This window comes from Lepidochelys kempii, chromosome 5 (genome assembly GCF_965140285.1).
Source record: "Lepidochelys kempii isolate rLepKem1 chromosome 5, rLepKem1.hap1, whole genome shotgun sequence".
NCBI lineage: Eukaryota > Metazoa > Chordata > Testudines > Cheloniidae > Lepidochelys > Lepidochelys kempii.
In genome coordinates this window covers 25,359,961-25,374,032 of record NC_136384.1, presented here as the reverse complement: position 1 = coordinate 25,374,032, position 14,072 = coordinate 25,359,961, and the positions used below count along the sequence as shown (strand labels likewise).

Here is a 14,072-nt window from a genome sequence, read left to right as displayed (position 1 = left end):
GATCCTCAGCTAGTGCAAATTGTCATAACTCCTTTAAAGTCACTGGAGCTATAACAATTTACACCACTTGAAGATATGCCTCAAGTATCTTAATTTCATATGGAGGTTGTTTGCTTTGAAGACTGAGGGGAAATAAATGTAAAAAAAGGATATATAATGTGCAGAATTGTTTTTAAGTAGGCTGTTTTCCAAAGTCAATAATTATTTACTGATATATACAGCAACTTTAAGTGTTAACACATTTCAGTAAGTAATGAATCCAGATAACATATAATAACATAACAAAAATGTCCTTTCAACTAAATTAGGCATGTTACAACAATAAAATAAAACTACAAAGTAAAAATAAAATTATATTTTTAAAGGAGACAGAAAAAACCCAGGAACAAATAAGAAATTTTTTGGTACATGTGCCAAGTGAATAAGGCAAACCATTTTAAAAGGGCAAGCAATAGGGTTGGAAGACATAAAGATGAATCACAGTGCCTGAATTATGAGAGAGGACAAACATGAGACAAGCTCTGCAAATATAAAGATCAATTTTTAAAGAGCCTCAAAAGTTATCAGTTATAGATTTTGAACTTGTTTCAATTTCAGAGGTAAACAATTCACTTGCCCAAACCAAAGGATATCATAGGAATGACAGAGATGATGAATTATATGAGCAGAAAATATGAAACAGAAAGAAAACCCTTGCAACAATTAAGATAAGAATTATCAGATCTGGTTGAAAAATAGGGAAAATGTTTAATGGAAGTCCCCCTACCCCTTTTTTATTTGAAACCAAGTTTCAATAATTTCTGATCAGCTCTTGATGTTCCTAAGGGCTGGCTATATTTAACATCAGAGGCAGTGGTATTTTAATAGGGCAGGGGTGGGCAAACTACAGCCCGCGGGCCGAATCTGGCCCACCAGCCGTTTTAAGCTGGCCCTCAAGCTCCCGCTGGGGAGTAGGGTCTGCCCCACTCCAGCGCTCGAGCCGGGGAGCAGGGCTGGGGGCTGCTCCACGTGGCTCCTGGAAGCAACTGCATGGCCCTGCTCCAGCGCTTGAGCCGAGGCTCAGGGTTGGGGGCCACTCCACGTGGCTCCCGGAAGCCGCAGCATAGCCCCCCTCTGGCACTCGACCTGTGGAGCAGGGTCAGGGGCCGCACCACACAGCTCCCGGAAGCAGCGGCATGGCCTCCTCTGGAACTCCAATGGAAGCTGCAGGGGCAGTGCCTGTGGATGGGGCAGCATGCAGAGCCGCCTGGCCATACCTCCGCGTAGGAGCCGGAGAAGGGACATGCCGCTGCTTCCAGGAGCTGCTTAAGGTAAGAGACGCCTGGAGCCTGCACCCCTGAACCTCTCCCCATACTCCAGCCCCCTGCCCCAGCCCTGATCCCCCTCCCACTCTCCAACCTCTTTATCCCAGCCCAGAGCACCCTCCTGCACCCCAAACCCCTCATCTCCAGCTGAAGCCTACACCCCTTCCCGCACCCCAACCCCCTGCTCCAGCCCTGATCCCCCTCCTGCCCTCCAAATCCCTCTGACCCAGCCCAGAGCACCCTCCTACACCCCAAAAATTTGCCCACCCCTGCAAAAGTGGGCAAATGAGTGAAGTAATTGTGTGTGTGCATATTCATGTGTGTGCAGTGAAGGGGATAGGTTTTTTGTATACCATGCTGATGGGTATCTTAAAACCTAAATAGATACATATAATATATTTGTAGGCACAAACGTGTACGTAAAGCTCTTTGGGATTCTTCTCGATATAAGGTAATTATGTACAAGCAAAGATTTTAAGCTGTGCAGACAGATTTTTGAAAGATTAAATAAATGAAACTATATGATTAAATAAGAGATCTAACTGGAGAGGTAAATGATAAATAAGAATCAAAAGATTTTCTACTTTTGAAAGAAATATAATGAAAGAAAAATTACCCTCGGAAAAAATGAACACTAGTTATGGAGGTCTCATTACCTATGTCTACAAACAAAACTACAGCTCCTACTCATACTTAACATCAAATTGCAGCTAAATAAGTTTACTGTTCTAAAGATTTTGATTTGTACTCACAAAAGTGCTGGGAAATGGACATAAATCTGAACCCCTTTTAGTATACATTATAGAAGATATTTGAAATCATGGGCCCAGCTCTGAATTCCTTACTCAGGCAAAACTCCCACTGAAGGACAGACTTCCAATTGAATTAAATGGAGTCTCAAATTTAGCTATTTCAAATCCAATGATGCAACAAAATTAAACTGATGTCAGGCTTACAGTATCTGCAGTTTTTGATGCAAATAATAAGAAGATGGTGGCCATTGGCTATTTTATATTTGGTAAATACTGAAATAATAAGGCCTGGGATAAATTCTGACTACAAATAATCTGTCATGATTGATTAGAAAGATAATCTTCAAACTGTACATGCCCTGAATGCCAGAGAGCAGCTCAGGTCTAAGTTGTCTATTTTTCACTATGTCTAAATTTACAAGTATTCTAAATGATTTTTGGATTTAGAATAGAGAAGTAAATAAAGACTTGATTCATGGTTGCTTCATTTGAATGGTTAGCTCTACAAATTGGACTGATATGGGTCATACAGGTCATGATTATGAAGAAATGGCATAAACTACAAACATAATCATGCATATCAATTATAAATAGAAGAAAAGAATGGGACAGAATTTATTTTAGTTAGTTTAGAAATGCAAAGCGGGTGAATTTAAAATAGGATTCAGTAGGGCACATTTAGTAAAATATTAATAAGTTCCAGAAAACAAAGATGCATTTTTGGAAATTAATCCAGTCATAAGAAGGTGCTGCTGAAGAAAATCAAAGGAGATCAGATCAAACAAACTTAAGTAGACAGTTGGATTTTGCTGACAAGATAGACTACATCCAAAAAGACTGGGGAAAAAAAGAAGAGAAAAATGTTGACTGTGAATTAGTGGCTCAATTTCAGACCTGTCCTGGGTCTTCTATTACAGAACAGGGACACCCTTACTAGAGAACAATACAGCACATTCATCAGGGGTATACTTTAAATTACCATAAGAAAACTGATCAAAAGACTTTATGGACCCAATAAACATTAAAAATTCACCTCAAATTAATACAATGACACTAACATATATGTTTCCTTGTTAACTGAGAGATTGCACCAGCATATATCTAGGTCCAGTACAAGTCTGTTTTTTAATCCATTGATGCTCAGAGTTGTGAGTAAGGTGTCTCCATAGAGAACCAAGGGTGAAGGACAGAACAAAGTTGTCTGTGAAGCACCAGCAGCTCTTTAATACTTTACAGTCCTAGGAAACATAAAACTGTTTAAAATTTAATTTTTGAGATGATTGAACTTTATGGCCTCACCCTATTGTTAAAATATACTGGATTTGCCTTTTCTCCTCTGATTTTGTCAATCTATTAAATATATCACCAAGACAGCCTTTTTTCTTTTCAAAAATATTTTCCATCCAAATTTCATGTGAAAAGGCACTTTACATCTCTGTTTCTTCCAAAATTAATTCTTTCTCCTGTTTTTAACTCTCTTCTCTGGTTTTCCAGAGAAGTTAATTGAGAGACTGCATTTAATTCAAAATTCTGCTATATGTAATCACAGTAATGTTATACCCAGCCAACTTGATACTTAAACATGATACTTTAACATTCTTAAATCCTTTGCCCGGATTCTGATGAGGCTTCAGATCAAGTTTAGGATTTTTGTTATTTACATACTGTAGAACAGGGGTTCATTGTACCACGATCCCCTTCTGATGAAAAAAATTACTACAGGACCCCAGCAGGGGGGACCAAAGCCTGACCCCACCCAAGTCCTGCCACCTGGGTGGGGGGGCCAAAGACAAAGTCCCGTTGTCCCGGGGAAGGGAGGGGCAAAGCCAAAGCCCAAGGACTTCAGCCGCAGACAGGGGGCCTGTAATCTCAGCCCCACTGCACAAAGCTGAAGCCCTCAGGCTTCGACCCCAGACAGTGGGGCTCAGGCTTTGGCTTCGGCCCCTGGCCACAGCAAGTCTAAGCCAGCCCTGGCAACCCCATTAAAATGGGGCTGCAACCCACTTTGGGGTCCCGACCCACAGTTTGAAAACCGCTGCTATGGAAGACTTGTTCTTTTAATTTTATCCAAATGTGCAGTCTTGCCACTTAATCGTTCTGGTGGTGGGGAATAGAGGTATTAGGATTAATATCTGTAGGTATTGTGTATCTGTAAGTATCTATATTAATGCCTAATCCTATAGCCCATACTCATAAGTAGTCTGGTGACTTTAGTATCACAAGTAATCTGAGGACTACTCACATGAGTTAGGATTGAAGGATTAGGCACTATCATTATTATTCTTTATTATTATTATTAATTGGTTGGGGCAATGAGAGCTCTAAAAGTTTAGAGGTTGTTGGTGGCCTGGGTGAATGTGATTGGCCTCAATGACTAGGGAGCCTAGATTCTTGTGCTAAAAGACAAGAAGAGACAGGAAAGGGAGAAATTAAAGAGGAGTGCTGTTGTGCTGTGATCTCTGCTTATTATACAAATCATAACTGACTTATTGTCATATTATCCTCCCTTGACTGTTTGTTGTACCCACCTGTTGTTTCTTGCCATATACCTTGAGCGTAAGCTTTTTGGGATAGGGATAATTTATTTTTATACTCATATGTGTTTATTGCTTAGAAGACATTACCATACTACAAATACTACTACTCCAGCTACTACTGCTAATATGGATATAAACTAAAACCAATTCGTTTTGATCCCAGTGGTTTCCCCTGTTGTCATCACTCTGGTGAATGGCATGTCAGCAGACAAGAACTGAAGTCATTGGCTGGCGCTGATATGCGTTAGCATATTTGGTCATAAAGTTTCCACCATCCATGATGTAAGAAAGAATGAGGTTCCCAATCTTGCATATATTACCAAAACCTGGCTGGACAATACTGCTGGACCTGTATTTGTGCAGTTGGTCTCATTTGGATGTTTTGTACAGTAGGAACTGAAAAGGATTGCTGAGGAGGTGGTGAGTCTGTGCTGTTTGTATCCAATCTACTGCATAGGTCTTTCACCAAAAATGGATTGAATACAATATGTCCATCTTGTGTGTGAGATCCCAAATAAAAGATACTAATCTTGGCATACATATCACACCAGTGTTCCTACCTGAGTCCCTGCTGGTGCAGTGTTAGATTCTCCTGGACTGTTCATGATCAGCCACTTAAACATCTATTCTGATGATTATTCCTCTGAATAAATTCAGGCCTCCATGAGGACCACGGCTGACGACAATCTTGAGCTAGTGTTTAGATAAGGACTGGAGGTGGGTTGACTGGATATGTTACCTATGTCTTTGGACCATTACCTCCTGCAGAAATAGAAGATTGCAGCATACCTTTTTCATTATGGCAAGGAAACGGTTTTGATGGTCTGCTCTTGATGGAACAAGAGCACTCTGAAGGGGAGGGCTGTTCTTCCAACAGACCACTCTATTATTGTTTTCAGTAGGGTTTTTAAAGTTGTTATACTGTGGAGGAGATAAAGAAAAAAAATTTTTCTTCTACTATCCCATCTCCAAAATCTTGTTCCACAGACCTTTTTCGATGACTGATAACTTGGACAATCCAACTGACTCCACTCAGACAATGACTCTAGTTTGGTTTGTGAGGAAACTCCTTTTTATTTTGTGGAGACACTTTGATTCTGACCAAAGTGTCTGCTTCTGTGGAAGCAGGGCAACTGTTTGGGGGACAAATGCTGTCATCTGTTTCAGCCAGTGGTGCTCTGTGAAGTACTGGAGGGCGATCTTTGAGCCCCAACCTCAGTTCTGGATTCATGTCCTTCCTGAACCTGGGGAGGTTCTGAATCCAGTGATAATCCAAACTGTCAGTGCCTCTCTTAAGAGTATGCTGCTGGCTTTCTTAAAGAATAATTGATAAGGTTTTTGTTCAAGATGCAAAAAAATGATGTTGACTTATCTGGTTAACTACAGTCCTGTATCTAATCTTCTCTTCATGGTTAAAATTACCTACATATCTCAGATTTCCTTGATTCTTGTCAACTGGGGTACCAACTAGGTTATGGGACAGAGATTATGTTGATCGCATTGATTGATGACTTCATCCTATCAGTGAATGAAGGCTGAACATGCGGATATCTTTAGATATATCCACTGCTTGCAACACCACTGACCATAGTAAGTTGCTATGGACCATATGTATGCACCATGGGGGAAGGGACAGGGTTGTCCTCAATTTTTTTCTCAAAGTTCCCAGGAAGTAGTGTTTGGCAATTGCCATTTCTCCATGAAAGTACTAACTGCAGGGTTTCTTCTTGTTCAACATTTTTTTTAGGAGGGTCAGTGAGATAGCATGAGCTGCATTGCTTTCAACAGACAGATGATTCCAATCTATTATTTCTGTTCCTTCTGCCCCAGATAGTACAGTAGAGTACCTTTTCCAGTGTTTGGCTGTATTGAGAGTGAGCTGGCTAAAGCTCAATCTAGATATGTTGATTGGTTGGGGAAACCAATCGGAAGATATGGTGAGGATTATATCTGCTTCTCTGATTAAGGTGTCTGTCTCTCACTTCTCACTGGAGTATTTGGTTAGATTCCTAATTACTGTGGGATGATCACATTTCAGCAGGAACCTGACTGTTTTCTTTCATTTGTGTCTGGCCAGGAGGTTGAGATTTATTGATTTATTTTGGGGGGCAGGGGAGAGGAAGATATGTATCTTATTACCATGATTCATGCCTTTGTCACTACAGAATTAAATTACTGCAATGTGCTCTTCATGGGGCTACATCTTAAATCCATTCAAATGCTGAACAAAGTGCAGAATGCAGCAGCCCACTTGTTAAGCAAGATATATATCTGTCAGGACATTACACCAGCGCTTGTTATCTTCACTGGGTACCTATATGTTTCTATCATTATAGAGTTTAAGGAGTTGTTTTTGATCCTGTGGGTTCCTAGCCACTAGCATTACCATAATACCAATAACGTAAAATAATAACAACAAAATGCATGTGGCCCGCGACCTGCCTACTTGAGAGCAGCTCTATTTCTGTGCTATACTGTCACTGCAGAGATCAGTGGAGGCTCTTGAACTGCAGTCCCTTTGGCTTTAAAAGAGAGGGAACTGCTGGTAGGGCATTCTTGACTTGGCTTTGGAACTTGTTCCCCACTTGGTCCAGAATAGTTTGAGTCTGTTGACCTTTCTTTTACTGGAGGAGGTGCTACTTAAGGGGCAACATTGGAGGAAGGTGAGATATTCTACATTTTTTTTGCTATAAGATTTAACTGGTTGTCATCAATATATGATGGAAATTATTGCTGCATTTAACTATATAGAAATGTCAAGGGTGTTAAAGTCTGTGTTAGACACCTTTTTATAGACTTATATATTTAATAAATAAATCTAAAACGAAAGCTCCTTGAGGGAATGACCAGCCATGTTTGATGTCTGTGAAGTCTGCTTTACTCCTATGGAACTCTATAAATGAATGCAAATATAAGATATTCCCTGCTTCTTATAATTAGTTATATGCACAATACTATCTGTTATTTTATTTGCTGCAGAGCACTTTGGAATGCTCTCTCTCACAGATACATACACAAGACAGATAGACATCTCTTTAAAGGAAAACTGTAAACATGTTTCTCAGCCAAACAGTTTTCAAGCTCAAAAAGTGACCTCACTTTTTTCCCGTAAATATACAATGAAATGAATTTCAACCTGAAGGACCAAATTCATCCTTAGTGGGCCTTCGTGAGCTTCAATGCATTACACTGGGTGAATCTGGTTATGATGTTTAACTATACAAGGTATTTCTTAGCGTACTGGCGGCATAGGGGCTGGAACTAGCAGTGCTGGGGGTGCTGCTGCACCCCCTGGTTTGAAGTGATTCCCATTACATACAGAGTTTACAGTTTGGTTCAATAGCTCTCAGCACTCCCACTATACAAATTGTTCCAGCACCCCTGATTGGCGGTAGCAGTCATTTGCTACAAAAGATAATAATTTGTGACACTGCCAGTAATGAATCCTTGTGTAAATGATTGTGAACTATTTTCCATTTAATTTAATATTGATGTAACTAATCAGGATAATACATATTTAAATAAAAGGTTTAATTTTTAAACACTTAAATTGTTTTGCATAATTCTAAAACCAGTATTAGATCATGCTGGAAACTAGTTTAAAATCTTTTACCCAGGGTTCCCACATTTGGAGGGCGTGTTTATACTAAGTGAAGAGACTCCTATAGATTCACTAATTGCATGAAATTGTTGGTTGGCTCTACAGTTAAGCTGCTTGCAGGATAAACTATCGTTGAATCTAGTAACTGAACCACAACTGAGCTAAACGCTTCATCTACAAGTGTTACAGGAAAAAAAGAAACATATCTGATCTACGACTTGCAAAATAAATGGAATGGTTGCTGTATATTGACAAGAGGCATTCTAGAAGTGTTGGAAACTCAAGGTATTTGAACCAATGCTTTGTTGCCTTTTGGCTAAAAAGTCACCAATGTTATAAATGATGTCATTTTTAATAACATGGCTGCCATCTGCACTGAACTCAGAAGTATTCATTTAATTAAAAACTTGTATTTGAAAATTATTCTTGCCATATGAATTTTCAGAATTTCTGAATTAAGCAAGATGGCCACCACTTTTAAAACACACACAGCATACTGGAGTATACAGGAACTCAGATCAAAGACTCTTACAGATCACTTAAGTTTAGATATTTCACATTAAGATGAAAATGGATACCAGCATTCTGACTTTGCTCTTAGTAACAGTAGTAGCATCTTTACTTACTAGTATAAATTAGTGTACGTAATGCTGTTGGCTAAGTATCAAAAATGGTTTAGTAGCTCCTAACAGTTATTTTAAATCTTGATTAGGTAACTAATTCTCTTATGAACGTGTAAGAAAATTCTTTCCTACCTTTAGGTGCCACCTGTAGAAATTGCTTATGGAGTACGCTAAGTTGAGAAATAGTTAGGGTACCATTTACAGATGTCTCTACAGGTGGAGGCCGTGGTGGAGGGATAGGATCTGGAATTACTTTTACATCATTGCTTATGAAGAAGTCTGTCTCATCTAAAACCAGTTCATATTGGATTCTCGTAGAACATTCAATGTGGTGGCGTGCAATCTCAGTTAATTTGTCAACACTAAAAATTGAAGTGCAGGAAGCAAGTATTACTTTAAAATGTAAGATCGTAACTTAGAGTCAAATTCTGAAATATTTCATCAATGGGAGATTTTCTCTGTTAAGGACCACAAATCCTCTGTGTGGATCATGGGAAGGAGGGTCAACAGGAGGCCCTATGACAAGCTAGTTATTTCTCACTACATCCTGGCAGCAAGCTCTATTTGTGACTGCTATGGGAAGCCCACTTAAAGTGGAATCCCAGCCATAGAGAAAACCCGATGGAAAGATAGTACAGGTTGAGATTTTCAGAACTCCATAAGGAAAACGAGGTGATGTGTATTTGCCACACCTCACCCTGTCCACTTACTTCAGCCTGTTGCCCTGTCATGTGCCCCTGCATGGACTCCTGGATCTACGGAGCACATTCTGCAGGGAAAGGAGTAATACTGTTGTGGAGGCATAAGTACTTGGATATTATAATGGGAAGGGTCTGACCTGCACACGGAAGATCCCCTCTACATGAGAGTCAGGGAGTCATGATTAGTCCCAAATCTACACACCTCTTGGGCACTGGAGACTAATTTGTGTCACAAAGCAGGCCCTCATGTACTTATGATCTTTAAAATAACTTCCGTCAACTGCTATACACAGTGGGTTTAACAAAAGGTGGAGGATTCTGGAATGGCAGAAACATAGCAAACAATAGCCCAAAATTCCAAGGTGGCAGGAGCCACGACTTGGTATTGTGGCTTCCTGTGAACAAAATTTCGGGTTCTCTTCTGGTGCTCATAAGTGTAACTGTATTTCCTAAGAAAAAAAATAAGACTGAACAATTGTATACAATATTGCTGACTACACTTTTTAACTTTCCAAGGTATGCAGCACTATAGGGCATATATCATAAGGCAAGATCAAGTCCCAAATCCTGAGAGTAAAATTAGCAAGCAAAATGATTAATTTTTGTACATTTTTACAAATTATTTGCTTATGTCACCTGTCGGAACAATTATTTTTACCAGCTTTACTATAACTTTTCTATTCTACTAAGATACCAGGTCTATTTAAACATTAGCCATATATTACCTGGACATTTCTGCTAGGAACCTGGCTCCAAGCCACTTTTCCATATATTTGTAAGTTTCTTCTGCTTTCATTACTAGTTCTTCAACAAATGTTAATGCCTTTGTCTTTATCAGCTGCAGTCGAGATTTTGCAGCTTCCTCTGTTGAAACAGTCATTTCAGAATAATAATTTATTTATACAATCTGAAACCTATTTTCAAACTTACTTAGGCACCTAAAATTAAGCACCAAAACCTGCACTCAGGCATCAAAATGCCTATTTAGATTTCTGTGTTCATATATTACTTTATATTTTTTTAATTCACTCAGACTCCAGAATTTGTTTTAGAAAATATACCTACTGTTGATACCAGAATGTGCATATCATAAGGATATAGCAATCTTAACCAAACTGATGTAGAAGGAAGAGGTGATAAAAAGACATTAATTCAGACAGTACCCTCTGACAAAAGTGTTAGATTTAGAAGCTCAATGATGAAAAAGCAGATAGTCCACTGAATATGATTTCAAAACATTTCCCTTAGAACTTGAATATAAAATGTATATATTCTAAAGAGGAAGTGTTCCTTTTATTTAAAAATTATACCATTAATATTTAGGTAATTTAAAAAATGAAATCTTTTCAGGGAGAGACCATTCCTTTCTCAGATTTTTCAAATGGGGAAAAAGCAAATCTCAAATGATACAAATTTTATGGGAACCATAGCCAATGTTTGTTCTTACAATTCCCTCTTTGTGAAAATGGGTGGCATACTGTGAGGAAAAAACGGTTACCTACTGTTTTGTAACTGTTGTTCTTCAAGATATGTTGCTCATGTCCATTCTGTTCTAGGTGTCCGCACGCTCACGTGCACAGTCATCAGAGATTTTTGCCTTAGTGGTATCCCTATGCCCTCTCAGTTCCTTCTTGCCAGCAACTCCAACAGAGGGGCAGGAGGACGGGTAATGGAATGAACGTGAGCAACACATCTCAAAGAACAACAGTTACAAAAACGTAGGTAACTGTTTTTTCTTCTTTGAGTACATGCTCATATCGATTCCATTCTAGGTGACTCACAAGCAGTATCCTTGGAGGTGGGCTCAGAGCTCACAGTCTAGAGGCTTGCAGCACTGCTCTACTGAAGCCTGCTGGGTTAAGTGCGTAATGGGACATGAACATGTGGACGGACAATCAGGTGGCTACCCTACAGATGTCCTGGATAGGCACTTAGGCTAGGAAAGCTGACAAAGAGGCTTGCGCCCTGGTTGTATGGGCAGTTACAATCATCAGAGGAGGCACCTTTGCCTGATCGTAGCAGCAGCAAATGATGCAAGAAGAAATTATTTGACGGGACACTGGATGACCTTTCATCCTGTTGGCCACCAAGACGAACAATTGCATTGATTTGTGGAATGGTTTGGTCCTTTCAATGCAAAAGGTTAGCACCCTCCTGATGTCTAGGGAATGCAACCTACGCTTCTCCTCCTCCAACTTATGTGGCTTTGGAAAAAAGACAGGTAAGTAAATGTCCTGGCCCGTATGAAACTGTGAGACCACCTGAGGCAGGAAAGCTGGATGTGGCCGCAGCTGGACCTTAACTGTTAACCTTAACTAAAAGACTGTTTAGGACAGTTCTGAGGTAAGCGCCCTAATTTCAGAGACTTGGCGGGCAGATGTCCTTCCAGGAAAGGAGGAGAGAGCAGGAAGCCAGAGGCTCGAAGGGTGGTGCCATAAGCCCCGAGAGCACAAGATTCAGGTCCCACTGAGTAACAGGGTCCTTGACGTGCAGGTAGAAGTGCTCGAGGCCCTTGAGGAACCTGGCAGTCATGTCCTGGGCGAAAAACGTCCTACCCTCGAGTGGCAGATGGAAGGCTGTTGGGGAGGTAGACTGACACTAGCCACGCCTGCAGGGGCTGAGGCAGAGCCATGCGTGCCAGACCACGTCAGTGCTGGCCGCCATGTGGCCTAACAATCGCAGGCATGTATGAGCGGTGGTGAGAAGGTGGGCTGGCATCCATGAGATCAGATCCGCTATGGCTTGGAACTGAGCCTCGAGGAGGAAGGCTCTGGCCTGATTAGAGTCTAGGACCATTCCAATTAACTCTATGCGTTGCACTGGAATTAAGGTTGACTTTCTCATTTATTAACAGTCCCAGGTCGTGACAGGTGGCGCAAACAAGGTCGAGATGATGCTGCACCTGATCCCAGGATTGGCCCTTTATCGTCGATGTATGGATAAATTTGCAACCCCTCAGTGCCCCAGGTAAGTGGCCACTGGTGCTATGCACTTTGTAAACACTCTCAGGGCTGACGAGAGACCGAAGAGCAGCGCCATGAATTGAAAATGGCAGTGGCCTAACACAAAATGGAGGAAACGCCTGTGTCCCGGGAAGATGGAAATATGCATCCTTTAAGTCAAGGGTGGCGTACCACTATCCTGGATCCAGGGAGGGAATAATGGAAGCTAGAGAGACCATGCGAAACTGCAACTTCTTGAGAGACTTACTGAGGCGGCGCAGGTCCAGAATGGATCTGAGGCCCCCTTTTGCTTTGGGGATTAGTAAATAGCAGGAGTAGAACCTTTTCCCTTTCAAGTCTGGAGGGACCTTCTGTATTGCCCCCGGGTGTAGGAGGTTCTTGACCTCTTGAATGAGTAGTTGCTTGTGAGAAGGGTCCTTGAAGAGGGATGGAGAAGTGGGGTGGGAGGGAGGGTCAACCACGAACTTCAGGGTGTAGTCCGAAGATATCATGTCGAGCACCCAGTGGTCCGAGGTCAACTGTGACTAGGCCAACCAGAACTACGGCTGGATTAACCTTTTGTGGGCCTGGCACCAAACATATTTATGGGCCCCCATGTATTCATCATGGGCCCCTTCCGAGTGTGGGCCTGGTGTGGCGGCACCACTGTATACTCAGTACTGAATCTCAGAGACATTTTTCATTTTGATCACACACCTCTGCTTAATTCTATGTATTGCCATACACAGCTTCCTCAACCCCCAGTTTTTCTCGTTAAGCTGTACCAATGTGGGTTTCCCAGTGTCCATAGTGAGCAGAACCTTCATAATGATCAGGGAAACTCCACTCAGATTTATCTCCTTCCTCATTAAGACATTCTATAGTCATGTCTCCAGCACCACCCTATTTCACCAACCACTGTATGTGCTCCTGGCCTCAGCTCAATAAAGTTCCATAGCCAGAAGATACCTGATCAATTCTGACAAATCCCTCCCCCAGGACCCATCCTGCCATTTGAGCAAGCCACTTGTAAACATCATTTCTCCAACCCTAGCTCAGTGAGCACTTAGCCCCTGGGAACCTGCAGTCACCAGCCTTCTTTTCCCCTCTGCTCCCATCTACATGCTATTCCACTACCTGGTCACCACCACCTCTCCTCATGCTTATTTCCCTTCTACCTTGGACATGCTCCCCAAACAGCTGGTCCTATTCTCCCCCTGCAAACCTGACCTGCTTCCACTTTCCCTGCTCCCCTTGACATTCCTTTCCTACTGGTGACCTCTGTTCCTTGAGGTTAACTCGTTTCTTTATCTGCTCCTAGTTTAATGGCCCTCAATAGTCACAGAGTTACCTGTAGCTCCTCTGGCTACAGCCATAGGGCCAACTGCCAGAGGCCAGCCTTAGACAGGTGCACCTTCTAGCTGGCAATTCCAACACTGAGCATGCTTGAACCTTGCAACGGCAGCATTGGGACTCTCAATCCTCAGTGCTGGCCTTATGTAGCTGTAGACTCTGCAGTTAGGTGCTTCCCTACTCCAGGCCATGGCTTTAAGTACCTGAGATGCCTGTCACCTGCAGCAGGAGCCCCCAGTTCCTATGTACCCAACAGCTA

The 14,072-nt window shown here is 41.5% G+C and overlaps 1 protein-coding gene across 16 annotated transcripts in view; it reads right to left on the bottom strand.

Moving 5' to 3' along the window:
- SPEF2 (sperm flagellar and cilia associated 2) overlaps positions 1 to 14,072 on the bottom strand; it is a 146,893-nt gene that overhangs the window by 52,219 nt on the left and 80,602 nt on the right. For all 16 annotated transcript variants that reach the window (XM_078852754.1, XM_078852739.1, XM_078852743.1 and 13 more), the window contains 2 exons: positions 10,244 to 10,382; positions 8,950 to 9,179 (listed from right to left, as the gene is read on the bottom strand). In XM_078852754.1, coding sequence (XP_078708880.1) covers positions 8,950 to 9,179; positions 10,244 to 10,382 — 369 coding nt within the window. The remainder of the gene's footprint in view (positions 1 to 8,949; positions 9,180 to 10,243; positions 10,383 to 14,072) is intronic.